Source organism: Aquila chrysaetos, chromosome 3 (genome assembly GCF_900496995.4).
Source record: "Aquila chrysaetos chrysaetos chromosome 3, bAquChr1.4, whole genome shotgun sequence".
Taxonomy (NCBI): domain Eukaryota; kingdom Metazoa; phylum Chordata; class Aves; order Accipitriformes; family Accipitridae; genus Aquila; species Aquila chrysaetos.
The window spans coordinates 10,785,323-10,809,576 of record NC_044006.1 but is presented as its reverse complement, the minus strand read 5'-3'; the positions used below and the strand labels follow the sequence as shown (position 1 = coordinate 10,809,576).

General features: G+C 41.8%; 1 protein-coding gene across 14 annotated transcripts in view; it reads left to right on the top strand.

Moving 5' to 3' along the window:
• EYA2 (EYA transcriptional coactivator and phosphatase 2) overlaps positions 1 to 16,919 on the top strand; it is a 105,476-nt gene extending 88,557 nt beyond the window's left edge. For 12 of the 14 annotated variants that reach the window (XM_030010093.1, XM_030010092.1, XM_030010095.1 and 9 more), the window contains 6 exons: positions 6,632 to 6,690; positions 8,737 to 8,897; positions 9,904 to 10,018; positions 10,630 to 10,751; positions 11,601 to 11,701; positions 15,722 to 16,919. In XM_030010093.1, the coding sequence (XP_029865953.1) occupies positions 6,632 to 6,690; positions 8,737 to 8,897; positions 9,904 to 10,018; positions 10,630 to 10,751; positions 11,601 to 11,701; positions 15,722 to 15,802 (639 nt within the window). In that variant the 3' untranslated portion in view covers positions 15,803 to 16,919. Of the gene's footprint in view, positions 1 to 6,631; positions 6,691 to 8,736; positions 8,898 to 9,903; positions 10,019 to 10,629; positions 10,752 to 11,600; positions 11,702 to 15,719 lie in introns of all 14 variants that reach the window. The other 2 variants (XM_030010090.1, XM_030010089.1) reach the window with 2 other exon arrangements.
• The last annotated feature ends 7,335 nt before the right edge of the window (positions 16,920 to 24,254 follow it).

The following is a 24,254-nucleotide window of genomic DNA, read 5'->3' as shown; positions in this document are numbered from 1 at the left end:
TCACTTGAAAAACAAAGAGTTTGTTTCTGTGCCAGATGAAATGAGAGAACTTTTTCTGTGCCTGATGAGTTCAGTGAGAACTTCTGGTTCCTTCATTGCTTAATTGCACTGTGGTCCTCTGCATTACAGGAGGTATAACCTTCCCGGCCACCTGTCTTCTTACAATCTGAGGTTTCACTTGCTGAGAATTTTCATTTCCTTTCGTAAGACAAGTAGTGGGTAGCACCTGAACTGACAGACTTTTCCTCTTTCAGCTTTTTTCAAAGCAGGAGTTGGTCATGAGGGTACGGAAAGTGCAAAGTGAAAAAATCCTTCTCTTAGGAAAAAAAAAAAAAAGAGAGCTGCTCTTTGGGAGTCCAGGGCACTATATAAGTAGTGATAATATTTAATACACAACCAGCACTTTCCACCCATAGATCTCAACATGTGATGCAACAAAGCTTCATGTCTTGCACAAAGCCACCCTCCAGAAACCCTCTGTCTATCTAGACTTTTGCAAGAACATAAGTTGGCAAATAATTTTAAAACAAATTTTCTCCTTGCTTCACTTACTGGTCTAAAACATGAAAAGAAGTAGTAAATTGTCTGGCCTCAGTCAACTTCTGCACATTTATCAGTCAGTAACAGAAGTAGAAGCAGAGTCCTTAGGTCAGTTTTGTCTCGCATGGTCTCTCAAGTTCTTCTTCAGCCACTATGGTAGAGCAAAGTTTTTAATTATAAAAAGTTAGTATGTTGTGTTCTTTTCTTTTGTGGTTTCTAGACATTAAGGAAGCAAAAGCTAAACAAAAATCCCTCAGATATGGGACTTTCTCATTCCAGGAGGACTATGTAACTGTGTAACAATTAGTCCAGTGAAGAGCTAAAGTTAGCACCCTGTCTCCAAACAGAAATAAAAACCTTCTGCAAAATACCTGGCCTCCATCTCCAACACAGGAAGAGAGCCAGGTGCTACAGGGCACATCTGTTCAGCAAAATATTAAGGGAGGTTGTCTCTAAGTAGTTTGGGCTACAAAGATGCTAAATAAAACCATCTATGTTACTACTGTTATTTTGTTGCTGCATGAGAAAAGAGAAGCAATTTTTGCTGATTTCCTAGGCTCTTATCAGCTTACCTGCTTTTACTAAAAAATTGAGAAACACAAAGTTGGCAGCTGAATGAGTGAGTCAATATAGCCTTAATGGGCTTGCCAGAGGGTGTAATGGGACATAGGTACCTAAAGGTGAGAACAACTTGCTGCTGGAACCTACATGGCTCAAAACCATGAAAAACATCAAAAATTTTTGAAAACAAATAGTGTTCCAGCTAGCCAGAGCAGAAACAAGCAAAGAGATAGCATTGTGAGACAATTTTATTTTAGGTCCAGCACTAAGACAAAAATGCTAAGCACTCTAAATGATAATGCATGGCCCAGGTAGCTGGACAGAGAAGAGCATTTTCTACTGAAAAATTTGTTTTCCCTTTTCACACATTCTTGATAAGTGAAACAAACTAAAGTTTTTTTTTCAAACCAAAACAAAACCAAGGTTTTAGGTGAACCTTCTCAATGAAAAAAATGAGGGAAGAAGGAGTATTCAAGAGAAGTAAATGTTCTTTACAAAATTTCATTTTCCAAAAAAAGCCATTTCACTTTGGAAGAATTTGCAACAACACAGTCATCCATCTCTGTTAACCACCCCACTCCTTCATTTAGGATGATAAATAAAAGTCAGGTTTGACTATTCATAAAGTGGTATTTAAAGATCATACATCACCGAGTGCTAGGCTTAAAAAAATCCAGTGAATTATATTTTTAAATAAGAAAAAAGAAATCAGTAAAAAACAAGCACAGAAGCTGATTCAGTTCTAGACCCACAAACATTACAGTATACATTAGCACCATCATGTGGTATAACACTGGCCTGTACAAGACAAAATAAGCTAAAACTGCACAGGGCTGAAACCATTTCTGACCATCTTCTGTGTTGGGGCAGGGTGAAAGAAATGTAACTGAGAAAGCAGTAGGGTAGTTGCCCCATTCAAGACCAAAGTAAGAGTACTTTTACTAGATAATGCTAACCATAGCAAAACTTTTCTCTGGCACACATCCATAGCCAAGTTCAGGCATTTTGGGGGGCCCAGCAGACTGAACCAACCAGAGCACAGCTGGGCTCAGTCCTGACAGTGGAAGGCAGCGGGGGGCGGGAACTGGAGGAAATGTTGCCCATCCTTGCCAGAGAGGCAGGTTGGACAAGGAAATCAGTTATTACCTTGCTGTAGCACAGGGGAATGGTTTATTTTGCTGGCTGCAGTTTTCAGTGCTGTGCAGACCAGAAGGTGCTGCCAGGATGTAAAGCCTTTTTGAAGCATTGCCAGAAAGTGCCTGATGAGGATGAAACCTTTGTCCATAGATACAGCAAGGTTTGCACAGCCCTTAGTAGCATTTGTGTGACCCTTCTCAGTCTTGTGAGGATGCGATTTCATGTCGTAGCAAAAAAACTGGCTTCAAAGTCTGAGTGAGGAGGCTGAACTGGAATACTCCCCTTTTTTCTATCAAAAAATGATTCTGAGACTCTGTTGTTAGCCAGGGCTTTATCTTTTTTTAGGGTTTACCCAGAAGGGATTCGGGCAACTGTTTCCTGGATGCATTTTTCCTGCTATGCTTGGGAGTGGGAATCGTGGATGTGTGAAAAGGCGAACCAGCAGATCCTGCAGATAACCTGCTTCAACCCATCCTCTCTTAGTGCTGCAGCCTAGTAGAGAGGCCAATTTCCCATTTGATTCACCCCAAACCTCAGGCTAGTTGTATGGAAGGAGGCTGATCACTGGTCCCCAGGGCAGGTGGGTGACTGGAGAAGCCTTAGACCTAGACTCCTACCAAACATGTTTGCTCTTTTTACAGAAAGGGATTCTCTGTCAGCAAGTTAACTCTTAAAAGTTGTACAACTTTGGAAGCTGGACTTTTTTTCCAGCTGATTCAGGGCCGGGGTGGGCGGTCAATGCTTGTTGAAGCAGAGCTTAGTGGTGTGCCTGCCCCGTAGCAAAGAATCAAGGCACCAAACCTTGACAAGGACAGCCAGTGTGTGGCACTTCCAGGGCATGCAGTGAAACAAGCATTGCCCCATTCTGGAGGTTGTTAGCAACATAACCCAGGCAAGCAAGGCCTGTGTTTGCTGAGCCCCATGTTGAAATCATACAAACATGGTTTTGCCACACTAATTCATCCACTCATGTGGCACGTGCCTGTCAACCACATCATCTGTTTGCAGTTGCAACAGTACAAGCAGATTAAATCCCTACTGTCTGCAAGTATAGGCCATACAAGGTGTTGTGTGCAAAGGGCTCTGATCAGACTGCAGAATATATTGGCAAATATTCATTTGAAAGGAGGTATTGTCACTCTCTGGTCGTCTTTTGGGAAATCAGGGAGAAAAGGAGTTGCCCAAGGTTATAGATCACAGTGAAGTTAAAATATGAATTCTGGGCTTTCCAGGGTTGTGCTTTTTCTCCCAGATGACTTTTGTTTGCACTGCAATGCTGGCTAGAGAATAGTACCTTCCACCCCCAGTCCCTCTGGAGACATTATTGTCTAGCACTCTGGCAAACAGGTATTAAGGTCAGGAGGACTGACAAGGAGATGAGGAATTAACAAACAAGGGGATTAGTGTGTTTACAAGTTACTGCCTTTCAGAGCCATCCCTGGAGGTTTTGTGTTCTGGGAACCGTTAACCCCCTGCATAATGAGGGATACAAGCTCGACTGATCAATGAATCCATGAATCCACAAGATGTTTAAAAATCTCTAACACAGTCCTGATACACAAATAGACAACCTGTGCATTCATAAGTTGTTTTCATATGTGCACGAGACATACCTTGAGAGTATTTGGAGGGAGTGTAAGTGATAACAGAAGGAGTTTCTCCGTGCATCCTCAGGGACAGCTTGTATTTCACAAGGAGGCAGCAGAGCCTTTCTCCAAGCCTGCAGTACCATTTCAAAGCTGCATTTAGCTCAGTTTCCTTTACATGTGGGTGCAAGGGTCTGGTTCCACCTAGAGGAAGGTTGTGTAGCACAGACTGCCCTAGAGATACCACAACAGTAAAAACAGTTCATTTCCCAGAGTTGCGAGGGTTGACTGAGGTCTTACACGTTTGACTCAGTTACAGGCTGTACGTGCCTCACATCATGTACCTCTGAGATCCTAGAGTAGCGTTTTAAAAAGTCAGCAGATGTGAAGACTGGGATATGTCCCCGCTGCAGACTTCCATTTGAACAATCGGGACCTTCTTTTCAGCAGCCCAGATATCCTGCCTTGATTCCCCACTCACTAAGATTTCAAGGAAATTCTGCAAGAATGAAAGATTAGTCTTGTAACCAAGTAGTAAAACATGGTCCACATTCTTGCTTTAACCAGCTTCCCTGTTTCACCCAGTAACATGATAGGCTCAGCCGGTGGACTATGAGGTAGCGTCTCACCAAGTGTCATGGTATTTTATTAAGTTAGAAATGTGATAGCTACTGTTGTCACACTTCAGTGTACAGAACAATTCATTCACAAATGAGAAAAACAGATCCCTCCACAAATACCTTTCCCCTGACTTAATGCCCTGCATCACACAACTGGAGTGGGCTGCATCAATATTATCCCAGCATGGCTCACAACAGCTATTGGGAGGGGGACTTAAAAAATGATGGGGTTAGAGGAGAGAAACAGAGAGAGGTGCCGGCAGAGATCTGCTATTCAGCTGCTTGGCTTCAATTATATACAGAAATATACACCCCAGTGATAGGTTGATAAGAGGACTGATGAGATGAGAACAAGATAAAATCATGTGTCTTTTTGAGAATTATCTAAAATAAATCCTGCAGAAAATCTCATGATTATGGACAAGAACCATCTATCTGTGACATTTTGCCATTGACAGCAAGTTTGGTTACTTATTTGGGGATTTTTTCTTTTTTTGAAAGGGGATAGTTTAAAGTAATTCATAAAACTCATAATTGTGTAAGGAAGGTGTTGTGGTTTAACCCCAGCCAGCAACTAAGCACCACGCAGCTGCTCACTCACTCCGCCCCACCAAGTGGGATGGGGGAGAGAATTGCGGGGGGACACAACGGATTAAAACTCATGGGTTGAGATAGAACAGTTTCATAGGACAGAAAGGAAGAAAATAATAATGATAATATTAACAATAATAAAATTACAATAATAATAACAAAATAATTAGAATATACAAAGCAAGTGATGCACAATGCAAATGCTCACCACTCGCCAACTGATACCCAGTTAGTTCCTGAGCAGCGATCTGCCCTGCCCTGGCCAACTCCCCCCCAGTTTATTTACTGGGCATGACGTCACATGGTATGGAATATCCCTTTGGCCGGTTGGGGTCAGCTGCCCTGGCTGTGTCCCCTCCCAAGTTCTTGTGCCCCACCAGCTTTCTTGCTGGCTGGGCATGAGAAGCTGAAAAATCCTTGACTTAGTATAAACACTGCTTAGCAACAACTGAAAACATCAGTGTGTTATCAACATTATTCTCATGCTAAATCCAAAATGTAACACTACACCAGCTACTAGAAAGAAAATTAACTCTATCCCAGCCAAAGCCGGGAGAGAAGGTAAGACAAATTCTGTGGTTTACAGAATACTGAAGTGGTGAAGAATAACTGTATCTTGGTTAAGTCCTGACTTTGGAGTCCTGTTGTACCGAGTGCTTTTACCTCTGTAGAAAAATCAGCCAGAACAAAAGATAGCATTCATCAGCTTGCTTTCTGTTTTGTTCTTGCCTGCAAGGGTCATGGAGAAAGGAGATTTAAGGTGGTGGGATAAAAATCCTGATTTTTCTGTTTCTAATCTTAATGCTAAGACTAGGAAAGAAACCAAAGAAATAACATTTCTCAAATTTTTGAGGCAGGGCCTCTACCATTCAAACAATGGAGAATTTTGGAAGATAAGATCTAAAGTACATACTTCATGCAGGCTGAGCTCCAAGTATATATTCTGGTTAAATTTCCTGTGCATAGATTTCCTCATTACTGACACACATTATTCCTTAACTCTGTCTGTGGCTGGGGCTATGAAAGGGTGCGGCCTTCAGTGCTTCAGCCCAGCTTCCCTGCACATCAAAGGAAGCTCAGCCCCCTCAGAACAAACTGGGAAAACAGACAGGCATCTCTGGAAATTTCTTTGGGACAGATCTTCTCCCCTTGTAATTATGTGGGCATCCACCTCCTGTCCAAAGCAGTGTTCTCACAGGAGGAAATGCTGCCAAATCTCTGCCTTATCATGCATATAAAGTTTAAAAAACACAGTTTTCCTGGCTAAAACACAAGCATCTCTCTCCCTCCTGTCTGGATAGGAAGGATTTTCACTTACTCTATATTCATGAGCTGTTGTGCCCTTAGATAACAGCAGATCTCTCTCTCTGATACACACAGACACACACACACACACTCTCTATTCATATTTTGTGCAAGTGCGATGTGATACTTTTTCCTAACAATTAACTGGCTAGACTATGCTAGACAATAATAGCAATATTTAAGAATTTATCTCCTTAATATTACCCTTAAAGTAATTTTTCATTACATTCTTTCAAATTTTTTTTCAAAACATTTACTTAACTGCTGTATTTTCTTTCATATGCTTCTCAGGACTGTGACCAGATCCACATAGATGATGTATCATCAGATGACAATGGTCAAGATCTAAGGTACGGTTTCTCCAGGCTGGAAGCTGCAAGTCAGGTAGTCCGCAGCTGTTTGAAAATAGCAGGGGGCTGGTCAGTGATGTAAAATAACATTCTCAGACATGCATCCTCTCCCCTCCCTGGCTCTATACTGTCTGCATTTATTAAGCACACAGAAGCAGAGAGTCCCCTTTCTCACATTAATATGCCTGTGCCTACTGTCAAGCCCTGACTATACTGAACTTTGAACCATTCTGGGAAATATATCTAAAATTAGGTTGAACTCCTGTCAGAATACACTAGTTCCTGATATGATTTGGCCAGCCAGTTGGCACAGGTGTGGCTAAAATGCTTCAAAACCAGATTGAAAGGTTTCCTGCTGCCCAATCTGTAATGTATGGGCTTAGTAGTGAGGATTGCGGACCTTGCCATGCCAGAGCCTTGTCACTGGTAGAAACTTGTACCAAAACTGCACCAAACATCACTATTACCTGTATAAGTTAGATCATCCTGTACATAAAAACTACTTCTGTACAGTTACCTCTACCTTTCCCAAAGTGTTGCCTGCAGAGTCATGGTAATTGGCATAAGAATGAAATGTGCAGAGGTCATAACACAGCTTTATAATTTGTGTTTTTATGGCTGGTTATTATGAGGACTTGGTGCCAAAACAGCACAGAAAACAATGAAGTGTTTGAGGGAAGAAACTTTTCCTTCTGCAGGGAACGCTTGAAAGATTTTTGCCCTAAGTGATATGCTGGTTTGTGCTTTGCAAAGCACTGAAATGGCACATGTACATTTAGGTCCTTTGGCTCCCGTGGCCTGTAAGTGGGTGAGTCTGGATACTTCTTTAGGCATTGATTAAAACATTAATTTGAGTTTTATCTCAATCAGTGCACTTACTTTGAGTGAACAAAAAAATCCGTATGCTAACAGCATATCTTGAATCCTGTGAAAAGCCCCTGCCTGAGTCATTTCAGTTGTTTCAAAAGTACTTCTCAGCTGCTCATGGCTTGTCTACATGGGAAATGAAGCTGAGCTGACTGAAGTATGTTAAGCATGTTGAACTCCTATCTGGATGCTCTAATACAGAAATAAAGTGGCATCAGGCCTTTCGAGAAGGGGAAATTACTGTGCAGTAAATCAGGATGTGAATATACAAGCACTGGCTACTCCCCCAATCAGGTGTCAGAAACACTATAAGCTGAGCTAACTTCAAGCTGCAGCTGAGAAGGGTAGGTCTGTGTTGCTGAGCCTTTCTGTCCCTTCCCTTGCTCTGGTACAAACCAAGTTTGTCCAAATTCACTGGGTCTGTCACCTGATCCTGCCAACTGTGCCCCACAAGCTGTGGCTGCCCTCTTCCATTGCAGCTCAGAGATCTGCTCAAGCCATGAAACCCATCCTCATGCTGTCATCTAGCAAACATTTTAAGAAGACATAAGCTAGTACTGCCTCTGCGTGTCCCCCCTCCCCCAAACCAGGGAACTGATCCATCCAAAAAGCAACTTTTTTTTTTTTAAAGCTGTATTCTCTTTTAACTGGAACAGTTCCCTCATCTGATTCATCTCAGTGCTGAAGAAATGTTTGTGCTGGTACAAAGAAAGGGACATCGAGGAGGGCTGAAGACAGGAACAAATGCCTGGTAGAAGGCAGGATTGCTTTCTTCAAAGGAACTGCCTGTTTAAGGTGTTTGTGGAACTGTCACTTGCTCCCAATTAATTGTGGTAATTACTCTAGAGTTGCTTTGAAATTTCTGCAGTTACCTTAGCAGCCTGGATGAGAGGCAGGTGAGGAATTTCAGTGACCTGAGGACAGTCGGACATTCTGTAGTCCAGAGAGCCTCAGAATTGGCAGGTAGTGCTAAGTAACCTGCATTGTGTTTACAGTAAGAACATTTTTAACATCTGTGCTAGTAACTGCTAGAGATGAACTCCAGTTCTGTACAGCGTGTCCTGCGTATATCTCTGCTGCCACTTGTCTCCACATTTCTTTTCAATTGTTTCCGCTCCCTGCTGGCACTGTATAGACTGTAATTATACTGACCTCTCCCCTTCCCTCCTCCTTTCCCAGCACATACAACTTCTCTGCAGATGGCTTTCACAGTTCAACTGCCAGTGCAAATCTGTGTCTGGGCTCAGGTGTTCATGGGGGAGTTGACTGGATGAGGAAATTAGCATTCCGCTACCGTCGGGTGAAAGAGATGTACAACACCTACAAAAACAACGTAGGGGGTAAGTGTCTATGGCCAAGCAACAAGTGTGCCTTTCATCTTCCCAAATACTTCTGACCCTGCTAGGGACATGTATGGAGGAGGTGTAGGGAGCATTGTGATAAGAATACTTCACAGTGAGCTGAGCAAGTGTTTCAGCAGTCATCCTTAAATAAGGTTCTGTACAGCGTTTGCAGGAGATATGCTAGAATACCTGGTTTAGTGGTTTGAGAATGACTCCAGTCCAAGTGTGGGGCTTTATTTTGTAATTTCTTTGGCAGGAAAGCAACCTTCTCCAATTTTCCAAAATGTTTAGTAAGCAAGCAAACAGTTCAAAACTAAATATGCTTTTTTTCCACAGAACAAATGGCTGATCTCTGTCTGAAGGCATTCTTATACCATAACTACTTGTTTTTAACTCCCCCAGAACAATACCACCAGATATCAGGATGCCCTGGGTTCTTCCAATAGGCTGCTTGGCTTCTCTTTTAGAACATCAGTGCCAGGTCTCTGACTAGAAAGAGGAAGAAGCAAAACTCAGAGCATCACCACAACCTTTTTTTGGTTGGAGGAATAGCCTACCTGCATGTACTGGAAATGGTGCATAGCTTTTCAGGAGAACCAAAACCATCCTGGCTTCAGAAGTCTCTCAGCTCAGGCCACTCACTACTGGCTATAAACAGCTCTTTCGTCCTCTTGCTCACTTCCCATGCAAGCTTTATGCTAACTCCCAGAAAGGTGTTTTAAGGAGGTCCCGCAGCATGCGAGTTACTGATACCATTCCGCTGGAGAGGAAGGAAGCTGAGCTGCAGTAGCATAGGAGTGTGCAGTTGGGCCTCATGTACCTCAAGGCAGAGCCTTACAGTGATATGGCAGTGGGCAAAAGGAAGCAGCCTGCACCAGGGCCAAGAGAAGGACAGTGAGAGAGATAGTATTCAGAACACAGACAGGACCCCTTTGGCATTCTACATACAAAGCCATGCAGCTCCCTTTCTGTGCTTCTGCAAAGATGTTTTCCCTGCTTACAGGTTTAATAGGAGCTCCTAAGAGAGAAACCTGGCTGCAGTTAAGAGCAGAACTCGAAGCGCTGACTGATCTCTGGCTCACACATGCTCTGAAGGCACTGAATTTGATACATTCCCGGTAAGAACAGCTTAAAGAATTGCCTACAGGCTTGATCCAGGATCTCCTTTGCTTCCCCTTTTTTCCCCCTCTAAACAAATCGAGACACATTCATAGGACTTTGCTGGCCAAACCTATGGGAGGCCAGTCTGCACATGTTTGCCAGACTTGAATTATCAAGGGTTGGGGTGAGCTTGAGATGATGAACTAGGCAAAAGAAAAAGTCTTTTTCCTTGCCTTTCTTTGGCTACCTCATCTGTGGCACACTTTTCATGTGAACAGATGTACAAAAGAGTAGGAAAGGGAGAAAAGGGCCCTTCTGTCCCTGAACATGTTCACTCGAAGAACCCAGTATGGACATTACTATGTGGTGTTTAAATTCCCACAAAATAGATCCTGGCATGCATGCAGTAAGGCTGCATCACTACTGCTAGTTTGTTTTATGTTTTTTTCATTCTACTAAGTTGATAAAAAGACATTACCAGTACTCACATTATCTGCCCTCTAGCTGCATAATCTCCCAATGGCTTGGGAACTTCCAGTTGCAAGAAAGGTTTGCTTCCTACCATCTTTCAGTCTAGAGTAAAAGAGAGAAACACAGATTGCCACTTCTACTAACTTTTGTTTTCTAGGCCTAACTGTGTGAATGTGTTGGTCACCACAACTCAGCTTATACCAGCTCTCGCTAAAGTGCTTCTCTATGGACTGGGTACTGTCTTCCCCATTGAAAACATTTACAGTGCAACAAAAACAGGTAGGAGCAAACTAACTTAGGCATCCTCAAAGGTAGACTGAAGTTTTGTCCCTAAGTCAGGCACATCCATCCAACCTGATCACAACAAGCAATGTGTGAGCTTTATTTTGAGCTCCATGTTTACACATCTCTAATTCACATCCTGACTGCCCGCACTTAAACTAGTACAGACTGAAAAAAAAACCAAACACAAACCCAAAAAACAAAAAACAGTCTTCCCAAGTATTTCCATGGGGGAGTGAGCCTGAAAAATACCTACCCTATGGAGCATCTACTGCATGTGGGATGTTCAACTGCACCCAGCTAGGAGGAAGACAGACTGGTTGGATCTGTTACGTACAGAAACACTGTTTGGATCCTCTTATTCTTGCAGAGGGATCAAGTGTGCTGAATGAGCTTTATGAAGCTGTGTGAGTAATAAATACTGGTAAGGTTGGCCTGGGGCTTTTTTTGTGTTCTGTTCTCTCTGGTATGTGTTTGAACCTCTAAGGTTTGTATTTTCATGTTTTTACTGCAACCAGAATGAACAGAAGAGGGCTCTTGAAACTGAATACCATGAGCGTTGTATCAGTCTACCAACTGCTGGTCTAAGCAGTGCATCAGTCGCAAAGCTTACGGAAAACTGGCAGCACTTGGATGTCCTTGGTTGATAAAGAAAATGCTAACTGTCACGAGATGGAGAGAATCCATCTCAGATGAAGATTCAGTTAGGTTCTAATTTCAAAAGAAAACGAGGAACGTAGCAGCAACTTCAGTTAGGTCCCAGCTCCAGTTCCAGTACCTGAATGTTAGCCCCACCTGCTGTATGTGTCCAGATAAAAAAGAAGTGTCTTCTCTTCTGTTGCTTAGGAAAAGAGAGCTGTTTTGAAAGAATAATGCAAAGGTTTGGAAGGAAAGCCGTGTACATTGTAATAGGAGATGGTGTTGAAGAGGAACAGGGAGCAAAAAAGGTACAGTTTGTGGATGCCATGCTGGATTCTCCCAAGTTTTTGTTTCAATTACCCTTTCTTTACTTAGGCATTTAATGAAGCTCCCTCCATTTGAAACAGTTTACAATTGGTCTCATTTCTTAATATGCAAAATACTCAACAACCTTGTGAGAAATGTCATACTGTAAAACCCACCCACCTTGGCAGCTAGTGCAATTTTTCAGGCAGTGGTTGTGTCACATGTTCCAGGAATCATTCTTGCTTAATAAAGTTGGCTTTAAACACGTGAAAAGGAAAACTCCAGTGTGTGATCTCAGATGAGCAAGCAGGGTGAATTTGAGCTACACATGTTGCTTTTGTAAATTTCAAATTATTGGAATTAGTTTTGAATTACTTATTAGAATATGCATATATACATACATGTATTTATGACTCATTGAGATCATAGGGTGTAACATCATTAGAGTGAATACCAAAGGGACTAGTACTGAGTTGCTGCCTTTACCAATGATACATGGATCAATGTGATTAATTTCACAAGCAAAATGAAATTGGGAAGATGCACTGAACACAAAGTAGAACAGAAACTGCGAAAGCAGTATGGTCAGGAATAACAAGCCCTCGGTAATATTTCATGCTCACTGCATAGATGTGGCTCACTGACATAGGTAGCCTTAGAAAGAATTAAATGGACTAACCTGTGCATCCAGTCGAGCCCACCAGTCATTAGTATCCACAGTCCACTCATTGGGATATGAGAACTGGAGTTTTAGGGACCAGTTGAAGCTTCTTTGCTTTGGGTAGACTGTAAGAGGAGAGGAGCTGGAACCCCAGAGCTTGGAAGAGAAAAAAGCAAAATTTGAGAAGACCAAAGCTCGCGTTCTGCTTACAGTGATTGGGGGGGATAGAGGTAGGCAGCTAGAAATAGAGCAAGGAATACCTTCTGCCATACACATGGGATATCAGTGCAGGAGTGTTAGAAACATGGAGAGCAACAACCAAAGATCTGAAGGAAAGCAGTCAGGTACATGAACTGAATTGTACAACATGACAATTGAACAGCCAAAGTTTTCATTCTAAACTTTAGAACAGAAACCTGCCTGGAATCTCCATTTATTTGGTTTTACAGGGACAATTTGTTAATGGCAAGCACTATTTGCAAGATGTCTTTGTACATCCTGGCTCTTGTGCTCCTGATGCGACTGCAGAAATATGATTGAGCTGCATTTGCTTCAGGGGCTTTGCACATGAGTTGAGCTGCAGGAAAGTTCCATCTTCAGCAAACCGGTTAAGTTTTAATAGGCACACAGATGACTGGTGTAGCTCAGGTGATGTACAAAATATTACATCACAGGAACTCAGCTATACAGCTGAACCTTGTGCTGGAGGACCTGACATCTCATTCCAAATGAAGATCCTGTAAAGGCTTTCCAAGCAAATCTGAGCTCATTGGGTGCACAAGCCCAGGAACAAAGGGATCCCAGCTGATAAGGTGATGGACACATGTTCTGTCCCCAGAATTGTATCTCAAGTCATCTTCAAGGCAGCAGAAACCCTCTTTTTTTATAGTGTATTTATTTCCCCTGGCCAATGGAAGAAGCAACAATACCTGTGCCCACCTTGGAAAAGTAGCTAAATCTGCAAATTGTTCTACAGTTCATGAAGGGTTAAGGAATTGTCAGAGAAAAGTCCAAAATGCATGACTGGGAATGAAGTGATAATAGCCTGCTGCTTTTGACAGCCCAGTGCCATACTTCAAAGGCAGTGGGTCAGTGAACATGACTGCATCAAAGGCTGCAGGGGCTCTCTGGCTGTATGAAGAAGTGGGAAGGTTCAACAATCTTCTATGCCAGGATTTCAAGAGCCCTCTTGCTTGTGTCTCCTGGCCTCAGCAGCTCTCCCATTAGTAAAGCACATTCTTTGCTGGGCTGTTGCCTCCTTTGATTGATGACGATCATTAGTCAAGGTTTCTACACACCTGAGCTTTATAAAAAAAACGGGGGGGGGGGGGGGGCAGGCAGCCTTTCACTGTTTTGCCGACAGCACTGATAATATCTCTGTTTTAGTGGGTCATTTTTCTTCACCTGTCTGATGAATGATAAATCTGTAAATGCTGAACAACAGGAGTGGCTGGCAGGCCAAGTTTTCTTCTCATTTAAGAAAGAAAAATAGATAATTTAACGGAAGGGGTTTAATAACAACCAGGGGAGGGGGGAGGGAGAAGGAAATAACTTTTCCCCTTAAAGTGAAATCGCAGAGCAATGGATTCCAATTGCTTCAGATGTCTGTGTTTGCTTGCTGTCTCTACACACACTGATAAATAGCTTGAAGGAAACATTTGTTTACTGATGGGCAACATACCAGAGGGAAACTTGAGTTGTATTTAAACATCAGAGGAGTGTAAATAGACACTCTGTAAAATAAACATCTAGAACCACTGCAGGTTTTTTTACACAGGTACATACTCTTGGAAAAGGAACATCTCCCTTCATCAGAATCATCTATCTAGGAAGTATATATTCTCTAAAGCTTTGTCTAAGCTGTTTATCCAGAAGCGGTATGTTTATGGTTGAATTATTTACAGTGATAAAATACTCAAAAATTTTATTCATATACTGGAAAGGGAGTAAGCTCTGTCAGTTAAGGCTTTCTATACGTTTGTAACTGCCTATCACATACTGTGTATTGTAACACATATCACAACATACCACTGACTACAGAGACCGGTATTATGGGAGGAGGCTAAGAAAATCACAATCCAAAATGTTGTTATAAAAATCTAAGTGCAGAAATGAGCTGTGTGATCTAAAGTAAAACCGCTTTAACTGTTTTGGAGAAGAAACAAATCCAGCTCAAACCCCAGGCTCACCAGAACATACATACCAAGAAAAGTTGTATTTCACATCTAAAAGCATGTTCTAATTACTTTGACATTAGCTCTTTGCAAGCAACCGCGGGGTCCTAGCAATTGCTGATGATTGCAGAACTATGTTGTTACAATGATGCTTTCAGAGTAGTGTTTGTACCTTACCAGATCACAGTTTCCATCCCTGGTCCCCCACCTATTGAACTGCACTTGTTTCACAGCACTTAAAAAAGTTGATACTTCATCCTCTTTCAGATGCAAGTCTTGTGTTCCTGGAGTATATTCACAATTTTAAAGAGATTAATCAGGATATTATAAAGAAGATATACTAAGTTACAGGTAGTTGACCTTTCCAGATTTTGTCCAGGTGCTAAGATTTCAAGTGGAACTGGCTGGTTAGAACTTGGACATTAGTATACATGACTTCAGATTTATCACAGTAACTATAAATTGAAAAACAGGGGGGCAGGAGAATAATATAAGATAGTCTCTCAAAAACAGGAATTAGGAAAGGTTTTTGGGGACTGGCTGTCTTACGAGCCTATCGCACCTTTTGCTGAAGCAGCAGTTACACTAAATGAATAATTGATCTGAGCAATGATACCGGTTCCCACATTTCCAGAAAATGCAGTATGGCATACTGTTCCAGGTAACTGGGAAAGCGAATTGTTGGGAAGCATTTTGACTCTGTGTGGTATTTTATTCTTTTGTTTAGGTTTTTATAAATTTTAATAACTTTCTTTTATGATATATATTGTTTACTTGTCTGTGAAGCACTGACAACAGCTTTCTATAGTGATAGTTCACCTAAAGTTGTTTCTAGAAATACTGCAATAATAGAAACATTCCTAATTAATCCATGAAAAAAAATAGGGGAGTAAAGTTTAGTAGCTAGTACATTCAGAAAGTCAGCCCGCCCACGTCCTTCATCATCTCTGAAGCAGGACACTCCTAAATTGTGGAGGATCTGCCTTCCTCTCTGCATAGGAGAAACAAACATATCAGCAAATAGACACTTCCCACTCCCTTCCTTCCTCTCTAAGATGCCTGTGACACCGTGACAACCTGGTGGCCCAAGTAAAAAGCTCTGTTCCCAAGGGTGCAAACTAAGAAAGTTGTTTTGATCTCAGTATTAACCAAAAACCAAAAAATACCCTCTTTTGGTTTCACTCTAGCACAACATGCCATTCTGGAGAATCTCTTGTCACGCTGACCTGGAAGCTCTTCGGCACGCCTTGGAACTTGAATATTTGTAGCAGACCCCAACATCTTAGCACTGTGAGGGCTTCACTCAAACTATTACATCGGTTCCACCTATTCCTCAACATTTTCTTAGTAAAAAAAAAAATCCCACAGCAACTGCAGTTTTTCTTTTTTTTGAAGGAGAACCCTTTCAGTGGAAGCCTTTAAGAACTTGCAGCCAAAGAACATTGTGTCAAGTCCTTCTTCCTTTGGACAGAGGAAAAGCCTTCAGATAACTCGCTGGGGATCCTGCAGTTACGTGGTTAAGCCGGATGCATAGAGCTGTAACTGCCTTTTTGCCATCAATGACAAACACTAGAAGTCTTGGGTCTACTTGTCAGTTTTCTTGCTTTTGAAAGGGGAAGAGGACATAGTAAGGAGTCTCTGCACAGTACATGACATCACATGGGACCTTCTGAAAATAAGAGTGAAACTGTTGATTTTTTTTGTATTTTTTTTAATTTATGAACTAATCTCATTATTCTGGTATTAAGCTCTGTACCTGTGTTTTTAATCTGGCTTTTTGGGGTGGGTGGGTGGGGAAAGTCTTACCATTCTAAATTAATAGTTCATTTCTCCAGAACAAACTCTGGGGAAAATCATATTGTGTACATTAATAATGACACATGGTACTGTTGGTAAGAACTATAGCTGTGTTTTTAAATCTTACATAGATGGTATGTGGACTGTGCATGTGTCTACACGGTGCCTTATGCTGCCATCTTGGTTTTGGGGGTTGGGGGTGGGGAAAAAGTACCTTGTGATGAGTGAAAGGCATTAAATAAAAACATGTTTACATTTTGGGGGACTAGATTACCTGCCTTCTCTTCTCTCCAGCCCCTCTTGGATCTAGAGGTACATGTAGAATACATACTCCCTGTTTCAAGGTGGGGTTAGACTAGAAGGACTCTGAACAGAGCCCCTTGGGTGCAAAATGGAGTCTGTAGCCAGCTATTCTGTCTGTTGGTGGGACAAAGACTGAAGACAGCGACTGTGTCCACTGGGAGAGAACGTGGGCACTCAGCAAATCTAACTTGTCCTGTGAAGGAAGATAAAGGGCAAGCAAATACTGCAGTTGTGCATATTTATTTTTATGTAAATAAATGCATCTACAAGTAAGTTTCAACATTAGAATTTTGGCTAAGCTGGCCTGTTAATTCTTGCTGTCAAAACATTTCAGTTCTCTGGGCCTGGATGAATCTCTAATTTACTTTCAAAACTGCTCATTCTTGCTTGCTGTGGCACCAAATAACCTCAGAAGGATCAGAGCCTCACTGGAACAAGGTGTTAGAGAGATGCAGCAAGTAATACAATCCCCTTATCTATCATGTGTGAATCAAGATCAAGTAAGTAAAGGTTACGCAAGTTACAAGTGCTACGCAAGCCTGCGTGATACTGTTAACATCTAAAAACATTTACCTCAAGACAGATTCACTGCTAGATCTGAGAGGGGATTTTCTGCTGGACTAAAACAGAAAATCTGATCTCAAAATAATCTGATCTCAGTCTTTGGCTCAAAAGGTAGCAGCCATGCAGCAGCTGTAAAACATGTTAGCTATACTTGTCAACAGCAGGCAGGAACAAAACATCCTTTAAGTACATGCTTTGGAGGCATTTGCAAAGAGCTGCTCTCTGGGTTGAGTACAACACAAAATAAAAGGTGATTTTTCTAGCAGAGGTTTTGCTTGTCTCGGGGCCTGCTGAGAAGCAAGTCTGGCAGAGTTTTTCCCTCATTTTCCAGCTGTAAGACTGTCACAAATAGGAAGTTTTATCGCAAGTCAAGGAAATCAAACTCAATGGAGAATTGACTGATGCTTCCAAGATAAGCACACCTGTAAATAAAACGTTTGAAAGAGGAACAAATGCCAGGGATGGCAGGCTCCTAAGAAAGCACAACCTCAGCTTTTAACACCCTGTCAATCAGCTAATTGCTCTTCCTTGAAATTTCAAATTTAACACCTGCCTTAGTTGAGTCAATTATCTGAGTACTGATTTTTTTTTCCCTAAAGCTTCCTAGAAGGTTTTGCTTTCTGAATGTATTTAAAGATTCTCAAGCTCTCTTGTTTTTGTTTCCAAAGTTCTTGGCAGAGGCCTGTTCTCTGTTAGTGCCTGCTTGTGCCTCCACGTACCATTGCTACAAGTGATTTCTCCATATTCCTCCCAGCTAATGATTTTTACTCACCCACAAGTAACACAGCTGATGAGGGTGATGTACACCAGCATTAGGAACACTTGTTTGTCAGACAGGCACACCAGTTCCTTCCAGTCCTCGTGGCACATGTTCATCTCTCACTACAGCAAGAGTATCAAGATTTACTGTTCTAGGCAATCTGTGATGGCTGGAAGAGGGGATCTGTAATAACTTTTTACTCATGAACATACAAAAGGCCTGGGAACACATGCACACACATGTACAGGCCTTGCTTAGCTCTTTCACCTGTGTTTTTATGCATTTTTACATTGTTACAGCATAAAATCCTTTCTTAGTCACATCACTAACCAGACAGGAGTACAACTATGATGTGACAAGGTTCCCAAATAAGCTGTATAGCTGAATCTGAGGTGAACAAACCAAGCAAGTCACGCTAGTACCATTATTAGAATGTATAGCTGATACCAAGATCTGTTCTGTCAAAAAATGTTTAGTATGTTAGTACATGTCTGAAGCTCTAATACAGACTTTTTGTATCTTAAATACAAAAGGGGATGTGAAAGATATACCTGCTGAGATAATATGGGTTGAAGTCCTGAATGGGACTTGTAAGCATGAGGGTGCAGTAGCTGCTATCACAGCTCCTTTCTAACTCTTCAAGGACCAAAATACTTTCCCAAACAAGAAAAAAAACCCACCACCTGTACTGACATGACATATTCATCACATTTCCAAGAGTATCATTTGCGCCATCATTTCCTGATAGATAACCAATATGAATACAATGCTGCAGAGTAAAAGAAATCAGCTTTTAAAAACTACCGATTACTGATTGCTAATGTTCCCATAATTTCATGTTCAGATCCTTTCTACACCATAATCTTAACAGGTTTTGTAATCCTTTGTAAAGGAAGCAGAGTCTTGCCTGGCAGCCAGGGTGAACACTTCATTGCTAGTGTGAGCCTCTGCCACTACTTGGGCCCCAGACACATATTTTATTTCTGAAAAAATCCAGGACTTAAAATGCTAACACTAGAAGTGGTAACAATCTGCACCTCACATGTCACGCAGACCCCTTAAAAATGTTCATTCCTGTTCAGCTGTAGCAGAGCAGAAGAGCCACGTCGGACCCTGTTCCAGAAGGGTGAAAAATCAAGTACTTTTCAAGCAGCCAGCAAGTGTTACAAAACAGAGCAAAGCTAAGGGTTATCGGGGAGTGTGTAAGCCTTCTGCTCTAAGCACCAGCCTGGGACAGTATCACCAAAGCAGTTCAGACTAAAGTAACAGCTGCTGATCAGAGCAGCGGCCTTGTGCCAAGCTACCACAGTCGTCTGCGCTGCCTCCGTTTCAGTCTGTCCAGATAAGCACAATGTACATGTGCTAAATGCTAAAAAAGCCCTTCAGGAACTGCGAAAAGCCTCCCCCATTGATTTGGCAAGGCTGCGATCAAAGATAGAAACCAGATTCTGGTTTTTCCTCAGGAACAGCTGCTGATTTGGGGTTGTTTGGGTTTTTTTTTTTTCTCCCAACGGTGCAAGGCAGACTGAGTATTTTGTCTTAATAGAAACTGAACTTAAGTTAACAGCAAAGGCAGACACCGCAAACTGTTTTTAAAATATTTTAAGCACTTTACAGGTAATTCCCAGGCTATTGCAGACTCACAACATGTCTACTGTTTGCATTTTCAATAATTTCCTAGAAAAATGAATGAAAAATTTGGATAATGCAGGTTGCCTATTTGGGCCAGAAATTTCTCGGACAGGAGAAAAATCTAATGTAGTCCACCCTTGCATTATTATTATTATGAAATTAAGGGCAGTAATTCACTTGTTACATGCTTTTAGAAAGGATGGAGTTTTAAATGCCAATTTCTGTAAGTATGCAGCCAGATTTCTTGCTGTAAGAGCACCACAAGTGCTGATGGTCTGCTGCAGTTATTTGAAACACTGCAGTTTCACAGAGATTACTTTATACATACATGCTGTGGCCTGTCATCCCAAGAAGGGTGTTCTAAGGGCCAGAGAAATTCTTCTCACTTTTCCTAGAAGTGTTTAATGTTGCTGTGTTACCTTTTCCTTCTCTTCTAGTGTTTCTCTGTCATCTGTCCTCTGTCAGGTAAGGACTTTCCTCACTTACTGTACTTGTTCTTAAGGAATATACTGTAGGTTTCCTCAGAGCCAAGGTTTTATCCCTGAAGTTTTAATTAGCTGCTGCGTGACCAGAGCTTTGTATCTAATAATACTCAACAGACTTACAAGGTACTGTGCAAAAATTTATCATAATAATTCACAGTATCCTTTCTCTTCCCCTTTTAACATAAGGTTTTCTTGCGTGCCAGGATTCTAAATAAGAAGATAATAGTTTATTTTTAACAGACAAAATTTGATAACAAACATACCATATATTTCAATATGTAAAATGTGAGTAGAACAAAACCTGGAGATTCTATACCTTTTCCTGAGTTTCAGCTACCTACATTGCTGAAAAATGAGCAAAGAACAATAGCAAATTCAGTTGTGAAGGCCTTTTATCCTGAGAGCGGGGAACTTACTGAACACTTAAAAGGAGAATTAACAAAAGAAGCAACACACTTACTGGAAAACATGCAACCACAACAAAGATCATTCAGAAATGAAGAAGACAGATGGGTTCATGACCCGTGTTGTCACTAGGAATCGGAAGTCAAGGAATTCTGTCAGTAGACAGGGATCGGAAACAGCCTTTCTGGGCCTGGTTGCTTTTCCTATCACCTCTAGGCCCTACAAGCACTGCCACAGAGAGGAATTTAATGGAGTTGCTATTGTTGCTCCTTTTTCTAAGGCTGCCTTTTGCTCAGCACGTCAAATTTCAGTTCTGCCTATGCTTTGGTCTGGCTTAAAGCTCAGCTATGTTTCCTAGCTCAGTGCACCTTATCTGATAAGCAGTATTCATATACACATCCTTTGAGCCCATGCAGCATGACTTGCCACGCTGCACCCACATAACACACTCCTTTTGCAAAAGCCTGACGAGTTTTGCAGGGACTGATCCACACCACACACCTGCTCTTCCCCACATCCTCTTCAGGTGAAGGACTGAAACAAAATATTCCTTCCCCACCCCCCACCCCCCCATTAAGCTTATCCTTAGGGTCTCTCCAGCCATCTGCTCTCAACTGCCACTTCTGGTAAGTCGTGGAGTGCAACACAAAGTAAGTATAGTTCTTAACAACCAAAAAAGCCATTGAGATGACACGCACCAAAACAGAATATCTTGTTAGGTCTCTGCCTTCAAACTTCTAGTTGTTCCAAACCAGAACATCGACCTGAACCACTTCTGAAAATGGCTTTGACAAAAATCAGACTTGGGCCTTGCCCAGCTTTGAATAGTTCAGATGCAACAACAGAATATAGCATTTTGTCCAATAACCAGAAAACTGCAAAGAAAATGGTTGCAAAAATACACGTCATCGTTGGGGATAGAAGGACACGCTGCAGTTGCGCTACTTAACCCATTTCCTCTACTGAGTTTTTCACGCGTTCTCCCGTCTGACCGCCTGAGGGCAGCCGGGCTTCACCGTAAGCCCCACAACGCAGGAATGCCAGCCACCTCCCCCAGACAGCTGCCTCGCAAAACCTTGGTGTGTGAAGTCCGTTTCGAAATTCTGGAGTCACAGCTGTCTTACCTGAGGAGCGTTAGGTAAACAAAACCAAATTCTCAGCATTTAGCCATTTTCCTCTGAGGTACACAACTGGGCAGATAAGGCAAGCATAGCAGACCTAACACTGGGCAAGGACTCAAGAGTGGTATTTTGTATAAAAATGATTTTTTAGAAGGGTGGAAGAATAGAAATCTCCTTGTTTCTAAAATGCCTGCAGTTAAGATGCAGCTGTACAATCGTTTTAAAAACTAGCCTCTATGACTCACACGGAAAAGACAACTATTCAGAGGGACTTACTTTGGTCCCACGGTTCTACAGCTGTGGAAAGGATGAAACGCCAGCATTCAAAGGGCTGTAGATTAGCTCGACTGAGCATAGATAGCAGAACCTACAGCACCCCCTCTGAACTGACACATCTGTACTGAGGAGGATGAAAGACTCAGGAGCCTATGGCTCTGGACAGACTATGATCCTCTTGGCTGCTCCATGTTCCTCTGCAATTTAACCACTTGAATTTCTACGATTTAAGCACTGAAAAGCTAATTCAGCAAGCACCAGCACAAGAAGGTGACAGCACAACTGACGGCAAGTTCTTAACCCCTGCATTCACAGCCAGCCCACAAAGTTCCAGTTTGAACATAACGGCCTCTCTGCAGCCAGAACTGCCAGCCAGGCTGTGGCTACTGCCGCGCTTCCAGCTGTGTGGCGCTGACCCACCTATCTATGTCTGCTCCTTGCATCCATATGCCAACATCAGGCTTCTGTGATGAAACCTTGCTATGGTAAACTCCATCCAGATCATACCATTTTGGGGGCTAAAACAAAAACCCAGAGCACCTGGAATGCGGTCCTAGCTCCTACCTTCCTGAAGTAACACTAAAGCTAGGAAAACACTGCCACCGCTGGGTAAAGCTTTGGAGTTGACTGGCCCAGATAAGGAACACCAGCGTCAATCTCCCCTCCTTCTTCCTAACTGAAGGCCCACGTGATAATGAAAGATAATAATAATAATACAGAGATTTCTAAGCTCAAACTCCAAGACAAGTTAGTTTTGTCCCCAAAACCAGAGAAATCAGCAGTAATATGCCCACATGCCTTTCAGTGGGTTGTAACAGAAGATGGCAAACCCGAGGGACACCCAGTGCCTGTAGCTGAAGGGTGAAAACAAGTTTTCCCAGGATGGTATATGGCCAAAGAGGCTTTTCATTATTTACAATTTAATAGCCCCCAGCCCCCATCAACTCAACACCTAATCATTGGCATCACCCTTTGCAGCTAGACAATGAAAGGACATCCATCCAGACTCTGACTTCAATCCAGGACTGAGTCAGGTGCCGCAACTGATGAACCTTCACTGTCAGAAAGAGGTAAAAATTCCAGAACCAGCACAGGAATTTTTCCCAAACTTGGTTTCGAAATAAACAAGGGATATGCTACATAGGCTAGAGGGATACTCTAGGCACAAGTGATGGATGCAGATTATCCCTGGTCATGGGATTCGATCATATATAAAACAAAGTTGCAGCCTATCTTTTAAATTCATATCACATCAGTGCCATCTCCTCCCATAATGTCCAAGCCAGAGATGTGTTTCTCCTTCACTTTAGTTAATGCAAAACAATCTTCAGAAAAACAACGAACTTCATACCACAACCAGCTAAAATGTGGAAAAAACACAGTCAACAGAATATCCAAGATGATACCTTGGATCTTGACCTGGTAACTCTTGTTGGGAGTTACTATTTTATACTCATATAAACCTTCACTAGAATTTGGACAAAAGGAAAGAAAACAACTCTTTTATAGAAAAAACAATGCCCATTAAAAGAAAAAAACACAGGTTGAAACAGGCTTCAGAAAGCAGTGTGGTTTCCTTATAACAATTTTTGACTTGTTCATCTCTTTCCTTTTTTTTCCTGACACAAGAGCTTGTTTCAGTGATACCAGCATTCAAATTACATGGGGAAGGCCAAAACATCGTTTTAAGCTTTCAAGATTTGTGCTTTCCTTTAAACAGTAGCACTGGGAACATTAACTTTAGTTGTTTTACAAATGCATGTAACAAGGTAACTACAGGAGTAGGAACTTTAAGACAATATTCATAGTAAGGTTTTATAGTGAGCTATTTCATTAGCTCTCTGTTTCTTCTAACAGATAATTAAGACACACACAGCAGTCTTGCCCAATTCATGCCCTCTTAGGGGGCTACAACCATACTCATCATGAAAGTCCCCATTTGTAATCCACAAATACACCTAACAAGACCACACATATCAGTCCAACCCCAATCCAACCAATGAATAAATGTTACACAACAAGCAATGGACCTTTGCTGCTGTTAAAACTGAGAGAAAATGGATGCTACTGAGTTTTATACATAAATGGCTTCTTATTTAAAGACTACCAATGCTTTGTTTTTTTCCCAGATTTAACAGGCTTGGGTTCAAAGGTCCCACACTTCTGAGACAGAAGATCCCAACATAAGTGAAATTATCTATGATCTGGAGACTGTGCAGAAATGGACATTCATCCAGACTGAAACGAAACTGGAAATCCAGGAACACAGAACATTCTTCTAAAACAGTTTAATAAAAAAATTGTGAAGTTTCTTGAAAAATTGGAGAAACCCAAAGCATATCGTGTGTGTCACCTTAGTCACAAAGAAACACAATTG